The 18,473-nt window shown below is 44.1% G+C and overlaps 1 protein-coding gene across 6 annotated transcripts in view; it reads left to right on the top strand.

The window, feature by feature from the left end:
• LOC139582936 (atypical kinase COQ8A, mitochondrial-like) overlaps positions 1-18,473 on the top strand; it is a 39,658-nt gene that overhangs the window by 14,815 nt on the left and 6,370 nt on the right. For 3 of the 6 annotated variants that reach the window (XM_071413425.1, XM_071413424.1, XM_071413429.1), the window contains 5 exons: positions 9,822-9,896; positions 12,208-12,333; positions 15,430-15,515; positions 15,760-15,900; positions 17,695-17,776. In XM_071413425.1, the coding sequence (XP_071269526.1) occupies positions 9,822-9,896; positions 12,208-12,333; positions 15,430-15,515; positions 15,760-15,900; positions 17,695-17,776 (510 nt within the window). The remainder of the gene's footprint in view (positions 1-9,821; positions 9,897-12,207; positions 12,334-15,429; positions 15,516-15,759; positions 15,901-17,694; positions 17,777-18,473) is intronic. The other 3 variants (XM_071413427.1, XM_071413426.1, XM_071413428.1) reach the window with 2 other exon arrangements.

Here is an 18,473-nt window from a genome sequence, read left to right as displayed (position 1 = left end):
GAGTCTGCTTAGGAGACAAATACTCTCAACTGTTTGAATAAAAATAGAGTTTAAGTTACCTGTGATGAATGTTGAAAACAAAAACTTTAATTTCTATAAGCAGGAAATCCTATTTTAATAATGGGCATGGTAAGAATTGATGACCAAAGTGCGAGTCATAATTCCCATGACACCTAGCAAAATCTGAAAAGCGGTTCCTTCATTTATTCCATAGGATATTTTTTGATTCACTTAAAATAAGGTCTGTGTTTCGTGTAGGCTTACACCACCGTGCCAATTTTATAACTGTGTAGATATCCATAGGACAAGGTAACTCTGATCAATATTGGCTAAATATAAGCGAAGATAAAACAAATTGTAGAGTGGATTTATGAAAATATGTTGACAAACGTTGCCTTATCCTAGTGAGATTTACACAGGTATCAAAACGTCGAAGCGGTTTAAGCCTGCACGAAACACAGACCTCATTTGAAGTAGATCAAGACATTCTCTATGGAAGACATGAACGGTAAAATAACGAAGGAACCCCTTTCAAGTTCAGCCGCAAGTTATTACAGGAATTATAACGCGTCGACTATTTCTCTCTAAACCATATACCTTTGACTAATCCGGAAACTATCACCTCGAAAACAAAACGTTTATTCCGTTCCGTATTTTATCTAACGGGTGGCATCCATGAGTCTAAATATTCCTGTTACATTGCACAACCTTCAATGTTATGTCATAATTACTTAAAATTCGGGCAAATTAGTTCACAAAGAGACAGGCGGCCCAAACTGTTGCATATACCCTGACTCTGCGTGCAATGAACGCAAGAGAAATGACACAATTTCACCTGGTTAATATTGCCTGCTAACCTGGATTTCTTTTAGCTAAGTATGCAGGTTTAAAAATATATACTTGTGTATTGATTTTAAGAAAGGCATTGATGTTTATGGTTAAGTACACATTGGAGCAATGACCGTCATTGATTGATTGTTTTTTATAAGATAAGTTTAATGCTAGCTAGCAACTTACCTTAGCTTACTGCATTCGCTAACAGGCAGGCTCCTCGTGGAGTGCAATGTAATCAGGTGTTAGAGCATTGGACTAGTTAACTGTAAGGTTGCAAGATTGGATCCCCCGAGCTGACAAGGTTAAAAATCTGTCGAGGCAGAACGTTCCTAGGCAGTCATTGAAAATAAGAATGTGTTCTTAACAGACTTGCCTAGTTAAATAAATATTAAGTAAAGGTGTAAAAAAAAAAATCTGGCAAATCGGCTCCCAAAAATACAGATTTTCCAATTGTTATGAAAACTTGAAATCGACCCCGATTTAATCGGTCGACCTCTAGTGTGCACATATACTACTGTTCAAAAGTTTGGGGTCACTTAGAAATGTCCTTGTTTTTTAAAGAAAAGCACATGTTTTGTCCATTAAAATAACTTCGAATTGATCAGAAATACGTTGCAGAGATTAATGTTCTAAATTACTATTGCAGCTGGAAACGGCTGTTTAATGGAATATCCGTAATCAGCAGCCATCACTCCTGTGTTCCAATGGCACGTTGTTAGCTAATCCAAGTTGATCATTTTAAAAGGCTAATTGATCATTAGAAAACCCTTTTGCAATTATGTTAGCACAGCTGAACTTGTGCTGATTTTAAAGAAGCAATAAAACTGGCCTTTAGACTAGTTGAGTATCTGGAGCATCAGCATTTGTGCGTTCGATTACAGGCTCAAAATGGCCAGAAACAAAGAACTTTCATCTGAAACTCATCAGTGTATTCTTGTTCTGAGAAATGAAGGCTATTCCTTGCGAGAAATTGCCAAGAAACTGAATATCTCATACAACGCTGTGTACTACTCCCTTCACAGAACAGAGCAAACTGTCTCTAACCAGATAAAAAAGAGCGGGAGGCCCCGGCGCACAACTGAGCAGGAGGACCAGAACATTAGTGTCTAGTTTGAGAAACAGACGCCTCACAAGTCCTCGAATGGCAGCTTCGTTAAATAGTACCCGCAAAACACCAGTCTCAGAGTTGCAAAGAAAAAGCCATATCTCATACTGTCCAATTTAAAAATAATAATAATAATAATAATAATTAAGATGGGCAAAAGAAACCAGACATTGGACAGAGGAAGATTGGAAAAAAGTGTTATGGACAGACTAATCTAAGTTTGAGGTGTTCAGATCACAAAGAAGAACATTTGTGAGATGCAGAAAAGATGCTGGAGGAGTGCTTGATGCCATCTGTCAAGCATGGTGGAGGCAATGTGATGGTCTGGGGGTTCTTTGGTGGTAAAGTGGGAGATTTGTACAGGGTAAAAGGGATCTTGAAGAAGGAAGGCTATCACTCCATATTGCAACGCCATGCCATACCCTGTGGACGGCGCTTAGTTGGAGCCAATTTCCTCCTACAACAGGACAATATCCCAAAGCACAGCTCCAAACTTTTCAACAACTATTTAGGGAAGAAGCAGTCAGCTGGTATTCTGTCTATAATGGAGAGGCCAGCACAGTCACCGGATCGCAACCCTATTGAGCTGTTGTTGGAGCCGCTTGAGCGTATGGTACGTAAGAAGTGCCCATCAAGCCAATCCAACTTGTGGGAGGTGCTTCGGGAAGCATGGGGGGGAAATCTCTTCAGGTGCCTCAACAAATAGAATAGCAAAGGTCTGCAAGGCTGTAATTGCTGCAAATGGAGGATTCTTTGACGAAAGCGAAGTTTGAAGGACACAATTATTTCAATTAAGAATCATTATTTATAACCTTGTCAATGTCTTGACTACATTTCCTATTCATTTTGCAACTAATTTCATGTATGTTTTCATGGAAAGCGAGGACATTTCTAAGTGACCCCAATCTGTGTGTGTACCACCTCAGTCATTGGCTTCATCAATAAGTGCATCGACGACGTCGTCCCCACAGTGACCGTACGTACATATCCCAACCAGAAGCCATGGAATACAGGCAACATCCGCATTGAGCTAAAGGCTATAGCTGCCGCTTTCAAGGAGTGAGCCACTAATCCGGACGCTTATAAGAAATCAGACGAACCATCAAACAGGCAGAGTCAATACAGGAGTAAGTTCGAATCCTACTACACTGGCTCTGACACTAGTCAGATGTGGCAGGGCTTGAAAACTATTACGGGCTGCAAAAGGATACCCAGCCGCGAGCTGCCCAGTGACGCGAGCCTACCAGATGAGCTAAATGCCGTTTATGCTCGCTTCGAGGCAAGCAAAACTGAAGCATGCAGAGGTTCCGGACGACTATGTGATAAAACTCTCGGTAGCAAGACCTTTAAACAGGTCAACATTCACAAAGCTGCGGGTCCAGATGGATTACCAGGACGTGTACTCAAAGCATGCGTGCACCAACTAGCATTTTCAACCTCTCCCTGACCGAGTCTGTAATACCTACATGTTTCAAGCAGACCACCATAGTCCCTGGGGCCAAGGAAGTGATGATTACCACCCCGTAGCACTCACGTCAAGTGCTTTGAAAGGCTGGTCGTGGCTCACATCAACAGCATCATCCCGGATACCCTAGATCCACTCCAATTCACATACTGCCCCAACAAATCCACAGATGACACAATCGCACTCCACACTGCCCTTTACCACCTGGACAAAGGGAACACCAATGTTAGAATGCTGTTCATTGACTACAGCTCAGCGTTCAACACCATAGTGCCCGCAAAACTCATCACTAAGCTAAGGACCCTGGGACTAAACAACTCCCTCAGCAACTGGATGCTGGACTTCCTGACGGGCCACCCCCAGGTGGTAAGGGTAGGCAACAACACGTCTGCCACGCTGATCCTCAACACTGGGGCCCCTCAGGGGTGCATGCTTAGTCCCCTCCTGTACTCCCTGTTCACCCACGACCCATGACTGTGTGGCCAAACATGACTCCGACACCATTATGAAGAGGGAACGACAACACCTTTTCCCCCTCAGACTGAAAATATTTTGCATGGGTTCCCAGATCCTCAAAGTTGTTCAGCTGCACCATCTAGAGCATCCTGACCGCATGCATCACCGCCTGATATGGCAACTGCTCGCCATCTGACCATAAGGCGCTACAGAGGGTAGTGCGTATGGCCCAGTACGTCACTGGGGCCAAGCTTCCTGCCATCCAGGACCTCTATACTAGGCGTTGTCAGAGGAAGGCCCAAAAAATTGTCAGACTCCAGTCACCCAAGTCATAGACTGTTCTCTCTGCTACCGCACGGCAAGCGATACCGGAGTGCCAAGTCTAGGACCAAAAGGCTCCTTAACAGCTTCTACCCCCAAGCCATAAGACTACTGAACAATTAATCAACTTGCCACCCAGACTATTTGCATTACCCCCCACATAGTTTCCACACTGTTGCTACTCACTTTTTATTATCTGTGCATAGTCACTTTACCCCTACCCACATGTACAAATTACCTCGACTAATCTGTACCCCCGCACATTGACTCGGTACCCCCTGTATATAGCCTCGTTATTATTTTTTTGTTACTTTTTTGAATTTTTTACTTTAGTTTATTTGGTCAAATATTTTTTGCCTTTCTTGAACTGCATTGTTGGTTTGTTAAGGGCTTGTTAGTAAGCATTTCACTGTAAGGTCTACACCTGTTGTATTTGGCGCATGTAACAGTTTTATTTGATAATCTTTGCACACTCTTGGCATTCTCTCAACCAGCTTCATGAGGTAGTCAACTGGAATGCTTTTCAATTAACAGGTGTGCCTTGTTAATTTGTGGAATTTCTTTCCTCAATGTGTTTGAACCAATTAGTTGTGTTGTGACAAGCTAGGGGTGGTATAAAGAAGATAGCCCTATTTGGTAAAAGACCAAGTCCATATTATGGCAAGAACAGCTCAAATAAGCAAAGAGAAACGGCAGTCCATCATTACTATAGGGTCAGTAATTCCGGAAAATGTCAAAAACTTTGACCATTTCTTCAAGTGCAGTCGCAAAAACCATCCAGCGCTATGATGGAACTGTGTCTCATGAGGACCGCCACAGGAAAGGAAGACCCAGAGTTACCTGTGCTGCAGAGTATACGTTTGAGTTACCAGCCTCAGAAATAAATGCTTCAGAGTTCAAGTGACATCTCAACATCAACTGTTCAGATGAGACTGCGTGAATCAGGCCTTTATGGTCAAATTGCTGCAAATAAACCACTACTAAAGGACACCACTAATAATAAGAAGAGACTTGCTTGGGCCATGAAACACCATCAATGGACATTAGACTGGTGGAAATCTGTCCTTTGGTCTGATGAGTCCAAATTTGAGAGTTTTGGTTCCAACCGCCGTGTCTTTGTGGCGCAGAGTAGGTGAACGGATGATCTCTGCATGTGTGGTTCCTACCGTGAAGCATGGAGGAGGAGGTGTGGGGTTGCTTTGCTGGTGACACGGTCTGTGATTTATTTTGAAATCAGGTCACACTTAACCAGCATGGCTACCACAGCATTCTGCAGCGATACGCCGTCCTATCTGGTTTGTGCTTAGTCCCACTATCATTTGTTTTTCAACATGGTAATGACCCAAAACACACCTCCAGGCTGTGTAAGGTCTATTTGACAAAGAAGGAGAGTGATGGTGTGCTACATCAGATTACATGGCCTCCATAATCACCCTACCTCAACCGAATTCAGATGGTTTGGGATTAGTTGGACCGCAGAGTGAAAGAAAAGCATCGATCAAGTGCTCAGCATATGTGGGAACTCCTTCAATACTGTTGGAAAAGCATTCCTCATTAAGCTGATTGCGAGAATACCAAATAAGTGCAAAGCTGTCATCAAGGAAATTGTGACAACTTTTAAGAATCTATTTCATAGTGTTGTCTTCACTATTTCTTCACTGTAGAAAATAGTAAAAATAAAAACCTGTGTGTTTGTCTCATATACCAAACATTAGGAACACCTTCCTAATATTCAGTTGCATCACCCCGTCCCCGTCCCATTTGTCCTCAGAACAGCCTCAATTCATCGGGAGGCATGGACTCTACAAGGTGTCGAAAGCGTTCCACAGGGATACTGGCCCATGTTGACTCCAATGCTTCCCACAGTTGTCAAGTTGGCTGAATATGTTTTGGGTGGTGGACCATTATTGATACACACAGGAAACTGTTGAGCGTGAAAAACCAAGCAGCGTTGCGGTTTTTGACACACATCGGTGCACCTGGCAAGGGTTGTGGCTGTCATGACTTTTTGTCTGCCTGTAATTGTCATGCTTGTGGAACAAAACATGTAGGGGATATCTAATCAATGGAAGACTGAATTAAAATGACAGAATTTAAAAGTGAAATGCGAAAGAAAGGCTACAATGACCAAAAGCCAACAGGTAGGCTGCTATTTTACGCTATAATCTGGATTGAGTTTCAAGTTAATGTCACATGCACAAGTACAGTGAAATGTCTTTCTTGCAAAACACAAGAAATAAGAATAGGAAATATGAAAGACACAAAGGAAGTAAATAAGCATACTATATACAGGAAATATTTAAATCTGATCCAATACCAGATTTGCATAGGTGTACGGGGACTAGGCAACAGGATATAAGATAAACCGAGTAGCAACAGCTTGCTGTGCGAGTGTGTCGAGTCAGTGTAAATGTATGTGCATCTTATGTGTGCGTGAGTAAATGACGGAGTGTGTGTGTGTGTGTTGGAGTGACAGTGTGTAGGGCCCAGTGAGTGTGCATAGAGTGCAAATATTGAAATAAAAGTTCAATAAAGATACAAGGTGAACTCAGGCCGTGTAGCTATTTATCAGTTGTATTTCTTGGGGATAGAAGCTGTGGAAGAGTCTGTTGGTGTCAGACTTTATGCATCGGTACCTCTTGCCGTGCGGCAGCAGAGAAAATAGTAAATGGCTTGGGTGGTTGGGGTCTGGCAGGGAGCTCAGCCCCAGTGAACTTTTTCGACCTCCTGAGGGGGAAGAGGCACTGTCGCACCTTCTTCACGTGTGTGTGTGTTGGGTTGGACCATTTTAAGTCATTAGTGAGTTGGACACCGAGGAACTTGAAGCTGTCTACCTGCTCCACTGTCGCCCCGTCCATGTGGTTGGAGTAGGGTCGGCATTCAACCGTTAGGTATTCCAAGACTGGTGAACAGTGGGTTGCACTTCCACCGTGCTGGAATTAGCACACCAGTTGGAGTTGATGAGGAGACAAACCCCTCACCCCATCGCTTTTCCCCGACTCCACTGTCCTGTCCGTCCGCTGAATGGACAAGCCATCCAGTTGGACAAGATACTCCCCACGACTATCCAAGGGGCATGTCTCTGAAAAGCAAAGAATATTGCAGTTCCGAGAGCCCCGTTGTTAAAAAAATCTGCGATCGGAGGTCCATCTTATTATCAAGTGACTGAACATTAGCCAGTTGAATGGAGCGAAGAGGTGGCCCTTTTTCCCATTGCCTTACTCACCAGGATCCCCCCTTTTGCCTCTGTAATGCTGGCATTTCCTCTTGGATAGCGCGAAAATTGGGTTGAAGTTAGAGAGCCCAGGGCAGATGAGTCCAAGTAGGAGCCGGAATTGGAGTAAGGAACATCAGATCGGCAGTTAGAGTTCTTCATTTTTTAAAGTAGTGAGCCAACATGTTTTCAACACTTTTTATTTCCCTTCTCGTGCGCTCCCGTCTCTCTGAAGCAGACATAGTGAGTAATATGTTTGGAACATAAAATCGCAGAATCGAATCGCAATACATATAGAATCTTGAGAATCACAATACATATCGTATCGGCACCTAAGTATCGGGAGTGTCGTATTGTGAGGTCCCTCACATTTCCCAGCCCTAGATCTAACCAGTGTAGGAAGTGCTACTCAATCATTGACAAGTATACAATACACATGGTGTTTTGGACCACAGGTGTGGCTGCATGGTTGGCTGACTAAGGCTTTCTCCTGGTGTTGTGGAAAACAGTCTGGTAGTTTAATCATTGGCAGGATATGACCTAGAATTCTCCCTAACAGAGGGGAAAAGACTGGGATTGTTTTGGATTTCTAAGGTCACTGGTTCAAATGGTGCAAACAGCTCATCGGCCACATTAAGTTAACAGTATTTCCCCACTTTTTCCTCTCCGTGATCTAATCCTAAATTTGTCAAATGTAGAGTTATGTAACACGCTACTGTACGGCTGTACCGTCTGATCAAGCTTGTTTTTTGTTTGTGTGCCATGCGGTTTGTGGCACAAAATGTGCCGAGCTCGGGACTATTGAATGTTGTTTTGGGTGCGTTACTTGAATAACATTTACCGTACAGTCCATGGAATGTGCCAGTTAGGTGTGATCTTAATTCTGTGCTGCAGATCTGGATGCCCCTCATATTCTCAGTACAGTGACACATTACTCTTCTGTGTCCAAATTCTTGCATAGTCACAAGTCGAGAACTATGCCAGAATTAACACCCAAAGGGTTGATCCAGTCAGTGTTAACTACTCTGCTATCAATTCAACACGCTGGCCTGTTGCTGTGTTCTACAACATGCTTGGCTGCTATCAACGCACAAGTGTTGTTAAAGCAGTGCATGAACAACACCATGAGCAGGAGAGACTTCATCATGAGTCTGGCACATGGGCTACGTGAGAGACATTGCGCACAGCTCCTGGGGAGGAGAAACTGCAAGCTGGGCAGATGCACCCAGAACAGAACCTACGAAACCTGTTTCAGCTGCAAGCGAGTTGTTTGGGGGAAGGGTTGCGATCAAGTGAAAGTGACAAAGATTTGTGGTGACTGTTAGATCTCATTTAGCCGTTATTCTTTGTCCTAACTGTTGCATTAAGACGCACACCATAGTGTAAGCACGAGTGAGGCCACAAATAATGTGACCAATAACTGACAATAATAGAGTATTTTTTTTCACTGCCTTTCAATGCCATTCTTGCTTTTGTGCTGATTTCACAATTCACAAGCACGCTTGGCGCCTATACTGATGTTTAGGCTACTGATATTTTCTTTAGTGACTGTGTGGGTATTTTTATTTGTTTTGTCACTATTAAAAATATGCTGTTACTGTGTTTTCAATGCACATGTTTTTTTATTTCATAGTTGTAATAAAGGCACTCCATGAATATAATGGCTTTTATACTTGAAATTACGGTAAAAAAAATATATATACAATCATTTTTACGTATAGCCCACAGTAACAAACTAATGAAAAGGTTATGTTCCTTCAAATATTTACATTTCATATTCTAATGTTACCTGACACCTTTTATAAACACAACCAAATTACATTTGTACGAAGGGGGTCCAATGAGGCCTGGCTTTTCTAGTTAAATGGATTTATTAGACTGGTGGCTATTGGTACTCCTCGAGGCCCGGTAATTATTTTGGCAGGGACAGGTGGGTTCAAGGTTTTTATTGAAATGACAAAATAGTCTGTCACACAGTCTCGGCAGTTCTATTATTAACATCTGTCTGTAAATAAAAGACTGAACTGCGTCTGTCTTAAATAGACTAGACTGGCATAAATGACTGTTCCTAGAGCTAGCGGGAACTGATTTGACCTAACTGATGTGTCATGGGGAAAGCAAAAGGCTAGGCGACGCAATTTACCCAATGGGCTATACTGTGCAATATTTTAAGAATGTAAAAATGAGGTTTATTAACCTTTTTTGGAGGGCACAATAATCTGAACGTTGTCGATAAAGGCCATGAATAGAGCTGGAACGATTCCTTAGCTTCATGACAGAGAACCATGTCTGTTCTACACAATGTATTTCTATCTGAATGCTCCATAACGTTGTACCCTACTGAACGACCCAGAGCTTAACAGCATGTTATGACAGGATGTCATAATGACAGGATGTCATGACACTGGTGTGTTGTGTCCTCACAGGTCTGGCTGTAGGACTGGGCTTCGGAGCGCTGGCTGAGGTAGCCAAGAAGAGTATGAGGCCAAGTGAGGATAATGGTAACTGTTTAACATAAGCTGTTTCCTACGGTAACTGGAAGCGGGCTTATGTTTGACATTACGTTTACATGCATGCATACTAGCCACTTAACCCAGCAGTAACATGCACGCATCGCCCCTTTGACATTTCTTGCAGGATGTAACCCGTCTAGGAAGGACATCAACCTTTCAATTAGCATGCAATGGACAAGGGCATGATATGATGATGATGAACCTATACAGACATGCAGAGAGCCATAATAATTCATATCAAAATCAATCATTCGTCATTCAGCGTAGCTGAAAACACTAGGCTATAGTTCTTAGACTCTGCTATAGTTAGGTTCAGTTGAGGTGTGGGTGGGTGGGTGGTCTTAGCTCTTACAAGGGCCCTTAATGAAACGGACCTCTGTGATATTACCCTCTGCAGCTGTCGGGAGAATAATTGGAGAGGGCTGTTTATTGAGCTGACCTTTCCAGCGCACTCTTCAATTATTTTTCTGCCATGCCACGGCTGGACCGCTGGAGGTGGTGTGGTAGTCTAATCTAGTGCATGGGCGACTATACAGCTATTCACAGAGCCATTGTCTCCTTAATGCCCTGGGAGAAAGACAAGTACATTGAATCTAGGGCTGTGAATGAAGCTCCAACTGATCCATGGATCAGAAATGATTGATAAGGGCCTCCCGAGTGGCGCAGCGGTCTAAGCTACTGCATCACAGTGCCAGAGGTATCACTACAGACCCGGGTTCGTTCCCGGGCTGTACTACAACTGGCCGTGATCGGGCGGTGCACGTTTGGCCCAGTGTCGTCCGGGTTAGGGGAAGATTTGGCCAGGGGGGCTTTACTTGGCTCTAGCGACTCCGGTGTTTCCTCCGACACTTTGTTGCGGCTGGCTTCTGGGTTAAGCGGGCGGGTTTGGCGGGTCATGTTTCGGAGGACACATGACTCGGCCTCCTGAGCCTGTTGGGGAGTTGAGCGATGAGGCAAGGTCGAAACTGGGGAGAAAAAGGGGGTAAAATACAAATCAAACTTAAGTCATAGATGATATACAAGTACACATCATTCTCAAATGAGCATAATTGCTGCACAATACAAAGTGAGTATGTAGTGGTAGAGTAGTTGGTCATCAGAGCAGATCTACTGGGGTTCTGACATTCTGCTAATCAAGACTGTCCAGGGGGATATGACGTAGCAGCAGTACTGTGGCTGAGGTCATCTTGGTTCAAGATACCTTAACAATCCTTTTTAAATCTCCTTCTGCTCCTAATGCCTTAGTCTGCACCGCTCTGACTGCTGACATCAGTGTGGCACACTGACACCCCACTCCACCTGGGCTGCCTGGCAGGCGGTCCTCTTTCTCTGCTGGAGGGTGTCTGGGGGCTTCAAACCAGACCGACTGGTGCTGCTACACAAAGCACTACCTAGAACAGGGCTGCCCAATTTGGGTCCTGGAGGGCCGAAACACTTCTGGTTGTCATCCTCCAAATCAGAGACTAATGCAGACCTGGGACACCAGGTGTGTGCTGTTACTGTAACTACCAGGTAGAAACAAAAAAAATGAGGTTTCGGCCCTCCAGGACCAGAATTGGGCTTCCCTGACCTAGTGAGTCAAGATTCCTTGTCTGATTGTTTAGCTCACTGGTTTATGAAAATGCCTCGTTTTTGAAAAGTATTTTTTGGTTAAATGTCTGGAATGTGGGTAGGCTTTAAGCTGGTTTGTGTCCAGGCTGTGCCCTGGTGTATCTTCGTCCAGGGAGAGCAGCCGGCAGGGGGAGGGAGGAGTACGGTGATCCCCAGTGTAGACGCCACACTACACCAGAGACTACACTACACCAACAAACCCAGGAATATAGAACACATACACATTGACGTACACACCCCACATGGACTGAACACACTACGGTATAGCCAGGGAAGACATTCACATGTCAGGCCTCCGCACTCTTCTAGTAAACACGTTTTTACTATGGGAATGGGGTGCTCTAGACAGGGTGTGAGGAAGAGAGCTGGTGTTCTACACCATGTGTTAAGTGTTAGTAACGTGGAAGTGACCCTTCTCACTGTTCTCTCACTGCGTTAGGCCTTCTCAGTCAGGAGTTATCATATCACTGTTTTGACTTAACAGCTGGCCACCTTTACCTCATGATCCCAACTCGAGTTGCAGTTACTTATCATTTATTAAAGAGTTATCTCCCTTAAGCCATACCTGTACTACCTATCCACTAAACCCATGAGATTCAACATTTAGTTTACCTCTCGCCAGGAAAATCACATTTTCCATGCCAACCTCAGAGTTTAGCATAGAGCTGACTGTTGTTTCTCCCCTCAGCTGACAAGAAGGCCGTTCTGGACTCCAGTCCGTTCCTGTCGGAGGCTAACGCAGAGCGGATCGTCAGGACGCTGTGTAAGGTCCGCGGAGCCGCACTGAAACTGGGCCAGATGCTCAGCATTCAAGGTGACAACTGGCTTACATTGTAATACACACCTCCAGTAGCACCTTCTCTGTTCTCCAAACGTTCTCTCCCGTTGCGACCCCAGTCACCCCTCTATGCTGCTCTGTTGACCTATGGTTGGTTGTTGTGTGTGGCTTTGCCATTCCGTCTTTTTACTGCCCCCACCAGCGACGTCTACTGTGCTGCAGCATGGCAGGCTTCATGACCCCTTCCCCTCGTGTCAGGGCAGTCTTGAGTCATCTTCATAACCTCCACTGGGCTGATACCGTGAGGCCTTAATTCAGCCTCTGTAGATTAGTATGTGACGGAGACTGGAGTTATTTCTGGCCCTCTCCCACCTCACTGGCATCTCTTCCTGCATCACCTAGTTCACCTCAGGTCGGCTCACAACAACACATGCCCATCCTTAATTCCCAACTGCTCCAGCTAGCTGGTAAACAGCGCCACAGGGCACAGCATAGGATTAATGCAACTCAATGCACAGGCATTCTCCTGCCATTGTCATGTCAGTTGTGTAACACATACCAAATGTACTATTGAGGGACAGCAACAGCCAAGGCATAGCCAGGGCTCACAATAAGCCACCAGCCATGTTAGAACTGCAACCATTGAGTTTTGAAGTGGCCGGTCTCTACCAAAGCTCCAGAATCGCTGCTTGTTAGAAAACAGCTGATATTTCCCTATGTAAACAGAGGTGACTAAGCAAGTGTCCTCTGCTGTTTTTAGACACAACTGGTTTTCAAACTGGCTTGGTATTCTAGGAAGGTGTTGCATACAGGTAGGTCTTAACTGTATGCAGAATCTTAGTATTAGATTTAGTAGTAGAATTTCAGTTATTGTTATCAACCTGGGACATACACTGAGTGTACAAAACATTATGAACACCTGTGCTTTCCACATTTACATTTACATTTAAGTCATTTAGCAGACGCTCTTATCCAGAGCGACTTACAAATTGGAAAGTTCATACATATTCATCCTGGTCCCCCCGTGGGGAATGAACCCACAACCCTGGCGTTGCAAGCGCCATGCTCTACCAACTGAGCCACACGGGACCATGACATGGACTGACCAAGTGAAAGCTATGATCCCTTATTGATAGATTTTGATGAATCCACTTCAATCAGTGTAGATGAAGGGGAGGATGCAGGTTGAAGAAGGATTTTTAAGCCTTGAGACATGGATTGTGTCATTCAGAGGGTGAATCGGCAAGACAAAAGATTTAAGTGCCTTTGAATGGTGTACGGTAGTAGGTGCCAGGCGCACTGCAACGCTGCTGGGTTTTTCACGCTCAACAGTTTCCCGTGTTTTTCACGGCTTTTTTTCGGCTTTTCTATCGCTTGTGCAATGAAGTCCGAACAGGAAAAACAGTGTTTGTTGTTGTAATATTGCAAACGGACGTGGCAGTTTCACCATTAACTATTCCAGCTTCAAATATGTGGCCACCTAGTTGTACTGTAATGTTCACCTGAGTATACAGTGTCTTATCTAGAAGTTGGTGGTTCTCTTGGATGGGTCCTAGCCTTTTCTTTTCAGCACATTGACTAAATGTGCATTGAAATTACTTAGGAACTGTGCACAGTTTGGAGAGGTGTGTTTGTGGCCACTTGGAGACACCAGTTAGACCTCACACTCAAACCCTTGTAATCTTATTTTGTTGCACCTACCCCAAAATTCCCATGAATATTGTTATGTTACTGAATGTGTCCAGAGTATACATTGCTGGGAAATGTACAGTAAATGTGAAATGCACATGAAATCAACGGTTTAGTGTTTGGATTCAGTCTTGTGCCAGATGAACTGTTTTGTTTTCCCCATGAACTCCACAGTGTTCTCTTTCATTTGCTACCATGGTCATGCATATGCTTTTTATACTTCTTCTGTTAGAATCATTTCAATTTGGCCCTATCCATATAGGTCCATTTCTACATGTGTAAAGGGTTAAAGACATATTCTGGAACTTTGGCGACTACTAAGTATTTACTTAAACCTCCTGCTTTGGGCTGGAGGTTTAAAATCTATGAGCAGAATTACTTTCTTACCTTAATTAGCCACTAAATCCCTAGTTTGAAAGTGACTGTTTTTCTGTACACTGTGGTGCGCCATTTTCCCCAACATGGGCCAGCCCCCTAGCAATTTGAGTTCTAGCCAATGAGCTTCAGCCCCTCGCCGTTTGAGTGACAGCTAGCAAGATGCACACACAGCAGAGCGGGAGAGAGCACAATGACCTGGTGCACATATGTGACGCGTATGCAATTTTAGGGGACCACTTTTGCCTACTTTCAGAACTACTGGCTAAAAAGTATACAAAAGTACCAGAGAATCTCTTTAATGATTTGACTCAATGGCTGTCTGATCATAACAGATACATGTGTCTTCCTCAGACAAGTCATGATAAACATCCATAATAATCACTGTCATTTAAAGTAAGACAGGTAAAATCACCACTTCGGTAATTCTCAGTTCAGAAAACGGATGGATGTGATTCAGGGAATAGATTTTTGGTCTGCCAAACTAAGCCTAAATAGCGAGTAAAGTCACCCTCACTCACGATCAGCTGGATCTGGCAGGACTCTCTTCCTCTGACCTCCGTCATGTGTTTTGCTGCTGTTCTCCTCCGGTGCATTTTCCCCACTTGTTGTCGGAATGTTTATACTGTTGTAGATCTTACCCACAATGCCCTGCAGCACGGCTCACACCACTTTGTTTTGTTTAACATGCACAGACATCTCTGTTGCTATAACAAATCTAAGGGCCCTTTTACGGCACTGCCAGCTTCAGTTATGTGAAGGTGGTTGCTGTGCCAAACATCTTGGTCTATCAGAGACATTTAGTGAACACTGGCAAGGACCTATAAATTGTGATAAACTCTGTCTAAGTGCCCAGAGGTACCAAGGCCTTAGATTTTATTTATATTAATTGGTCATTTTTAACTGAACAAGACATTGTGATTAAGACCTGTCATTTCCTGTGTTGGTGCATAGTGTAATGAACAGGTTGACAGACAGCAACAAGATGGCTTGTCTCCACATGTTTTGTTCTGACTGTTGTGCATCAATCAGCCGTTCACTGCCATCTCCCTGTGTTCTGTGTTTCAGATGATGCCTTCATCAACCCCCAGCTGGCCAAGATCTTTGAACGTGTGAGACAGAGTGCAGACTTCATGCCCATCAAGCAGATGACGGTAATGTCTCACCTTTAATAACCTACTCTTAAGTCCCCTCGTCACTAGCCCTGTAGCCCCTGGCTATAAAGGGGAGTACTAGAAAAAAAGTCATGAATTAGTCAGTCAGTCATGACAATGAAAGTGAATAACAGATACCTATTAGTCTCCTAATAAGGTACCATCATTGAAGGCTATAGCCCATTGCAGTGATACACTGTTGAGGGAGCTGCCATTATGTATCTCTGTCCCTTTCCCTGTGTAGAAGTCAATCAACAACGACCTGGGCCCTAACTGGAGGGACAAGCTGGATTCGTTTGAGGAGCGACCGTTTGCTGCGGCCTCCATCGGACAGGTCCACCTGGCTAAGATGAAGGACGGCAGGGAGGTGGCCATGAAGATCCAGGTGAGATGGAGACCTGGGAGTCATTCAGGAGGCTGCTGTGTTTTACACCAATATATTTCTATATCTGAACATTCTGTAATGTTGCACCCTCCTGAACAAACCTCTCAAACCTTACATCACGGTATAGGCATTTCATATCCTCTGTTTTTACTTTAAAGGCCTCATCTGCTGCATTGACGTAATAGTCCAAAGTGTAGAAATGACCGATGTTGAATGAGAGAAGAAATATCAGCAGTGACCAGCAGCATTAGCTCCACAACCTGACTTGTTTTTCTGCTGTTGTCATGGCTCCATTTAAGGCAATGCTCGTCTTTCCTTGAAAAGATAAAACATGACCTTTGAATCACATGGGAATGTGTTGTGTGTCAACTCTGTATTGTTTATCTTAAAATACTTTAGAGTAAGCTCTGTTGTCTGTTGTCATAAACTGTAGAGATGTATCTCCAAAATTGTATATAGACGTGGCTCTTTGTGCTTTCAGAAGTTTAAATTCCTGTCTCATTAGCATTCCAAATCAGATTGTATTTGTCACATGCGCAGAATACAACGGGTGTAGACCTTACAGTGATATGCTTAATTACAAGCCCTTAACCAACAATGCTTTAAGAAGTTAAGAAAAAAAGTTACAAATAATTAAACAGCAGCAGTAAATTAACAAGCGAGGCTATGTACTGGGTAATTGAGGTAATATGTATATGTAGGTAAAGTTAAAGTGACTATGCATAGATTATAAACAGAGTAGCAGCAGTGTAAAAGAGGGGTCTGGGTAGCCCTTAATTAGCTGTTCAGGAGTCGGGGGTAGAAGCTGTTAAGAAGCCTTTTGGACCTCGACATGGCGCTCCGGTACTGCTTGCCGTGCGGTAGCAGAGAGGACAGTCTATGACTAGGGTGGCTGGAGTCTTTGGCAATTTTTAGGGCCTTCCTCCGATACCGCCTGATATAGAGGTCCTGGATGGCAGGAAACTTGGCCCCAGTGATATACTGGGCCGTACGCACTACCCTCTGTAGTGCCTTGCGGTCGGAGGCCAAGCAGTTGCCAAACCAGGCAGTAATGCAACCAGTCAGGATGCTCTCGATGGTGCAGCTGTAGAACCTTTTGAGGATCTGAGAACCCATGCCAAATCTTTTCAGTCTCCTGAGGGGGAATAGGCTTTGTCGTGCCCTCTTCACGACTGTCTTGGTGTGCTTGGACCATGTTGGTGATGTGGACACCAAGGAACTTGAAGCTCTCAATCTTTTCCACTACAGCCCTGTCGATGAGAATGTACTCAGTCCTCCTTTTCCTGTAGTCCACAATTATCTATTTTGTCTTGATCACGTTGAGAGGTTGTTGTCCTGGCACCACACGACCAGGTCTCTGACCTCCCTGTATGTTCTCTCATCGTTGTCGGGGATCAGGCCTACCACTGTTGTGTCATCGACAAACTTGATGATGGTATTGGAGTTTGCCTGGCCTTGCAGTCATGAGTGAACATGGAGTACAGGAAGGGACTGTGCACGCACCCCTGAGGGGCCCCCGTATTGTGGATCAGCGTGGCAGATATGTTATTACCTACCCTTACCACCTGGGGGTGGCCCGTCAGGAAGTCCAGCATCCAGTTGCAGAAGGGAGGTGTTTAGTCTCAGGGTCCTTAGCTTAGTGATGAGCTTTGAGGGCACTATGGTGTCCCTTATGATGGCAGTGTTTTCACGTCGGAGCTTGTCGTCAGGGCTGGTTTTTGGTGTCAGGGAGTCCAACTGGTAAACATAGTTGTTTTGTCATGCTGTTTCTCCTGCTCTGTTTGTCCCATGCAGTACCCCGGAGTGGCTAAAAGCATCGACAGTGACATCAACAACCTGATGACTCTCCTCACCATGAGCAACGCACTGCCTGAAGGTGACGATCCCTGAACGGATTTCAGATTTGTTTTGTAGAATTAGATTTTTTTTATTAAATGTTTTTTATTTGTAGCATGATGTAGTAATCACATTTATGGCGTAGCGTGAATCACACATGCAGCACAACATAACGTGGGGAATATACTGCCCCCCTCCCTGTAAGCACACACTCTGATCCTGCTCTGATCCTGTTCACACACACATACGGGGCTTTATTTTAACAACCCTAACGCAATGATACATTTAAGAGCAGGCGGTAGCGCTATAGGTTTGGAGTGTGTCAGAAATATTTTTGCTATTTTTACAACCAGAATTATGGGTGCAGTAGCTGGCGGTGGTGCGAAATTGCTGGGTTTTGATGAATAGACAAGTTGAAGGCATGTTGAGGCTTGACCCTCTTCACTGGCCAATCAGAACGTGCTCCATTGATAAATATGTGGTTGGTTCAAGTTGTGTATTTACGGTCTTTTATGTATTATGTTGTCATCTGCTACAATTCGAATGTTAGTTCGTTATAGCCTAGTTTGTTAAATAGCCTACAGAAACAAAATCTAGGCCTATCCCATATTTGCTAAATATGCATGGCTTAAATATGGATATACAGTACCAGTCAAAAGTTTGGACACCTACTCATTCTAGGGTTTTTCTGTATTTTTATTATTTTCTACATTGTAGAATAATAGTGAAGACATCAA

The sequence above is a fragment of the Salvelinus alpinus genome, chromosome 8, assembly GCF_045679555.1.
Source record: "Salvelinus alpinus chromosome 8, SLU_Salpinus.1, whole genome shotgun sequence".
NCBI lineage: Eukaryota > Metazoa > Chordata > Actinopteri > Salmoniformes > Salmonidae > Salvelinus > Salvelinus alpinus.
This window is presented reverse-complemented; position numbering and strand designations above follow the sequence as displayed.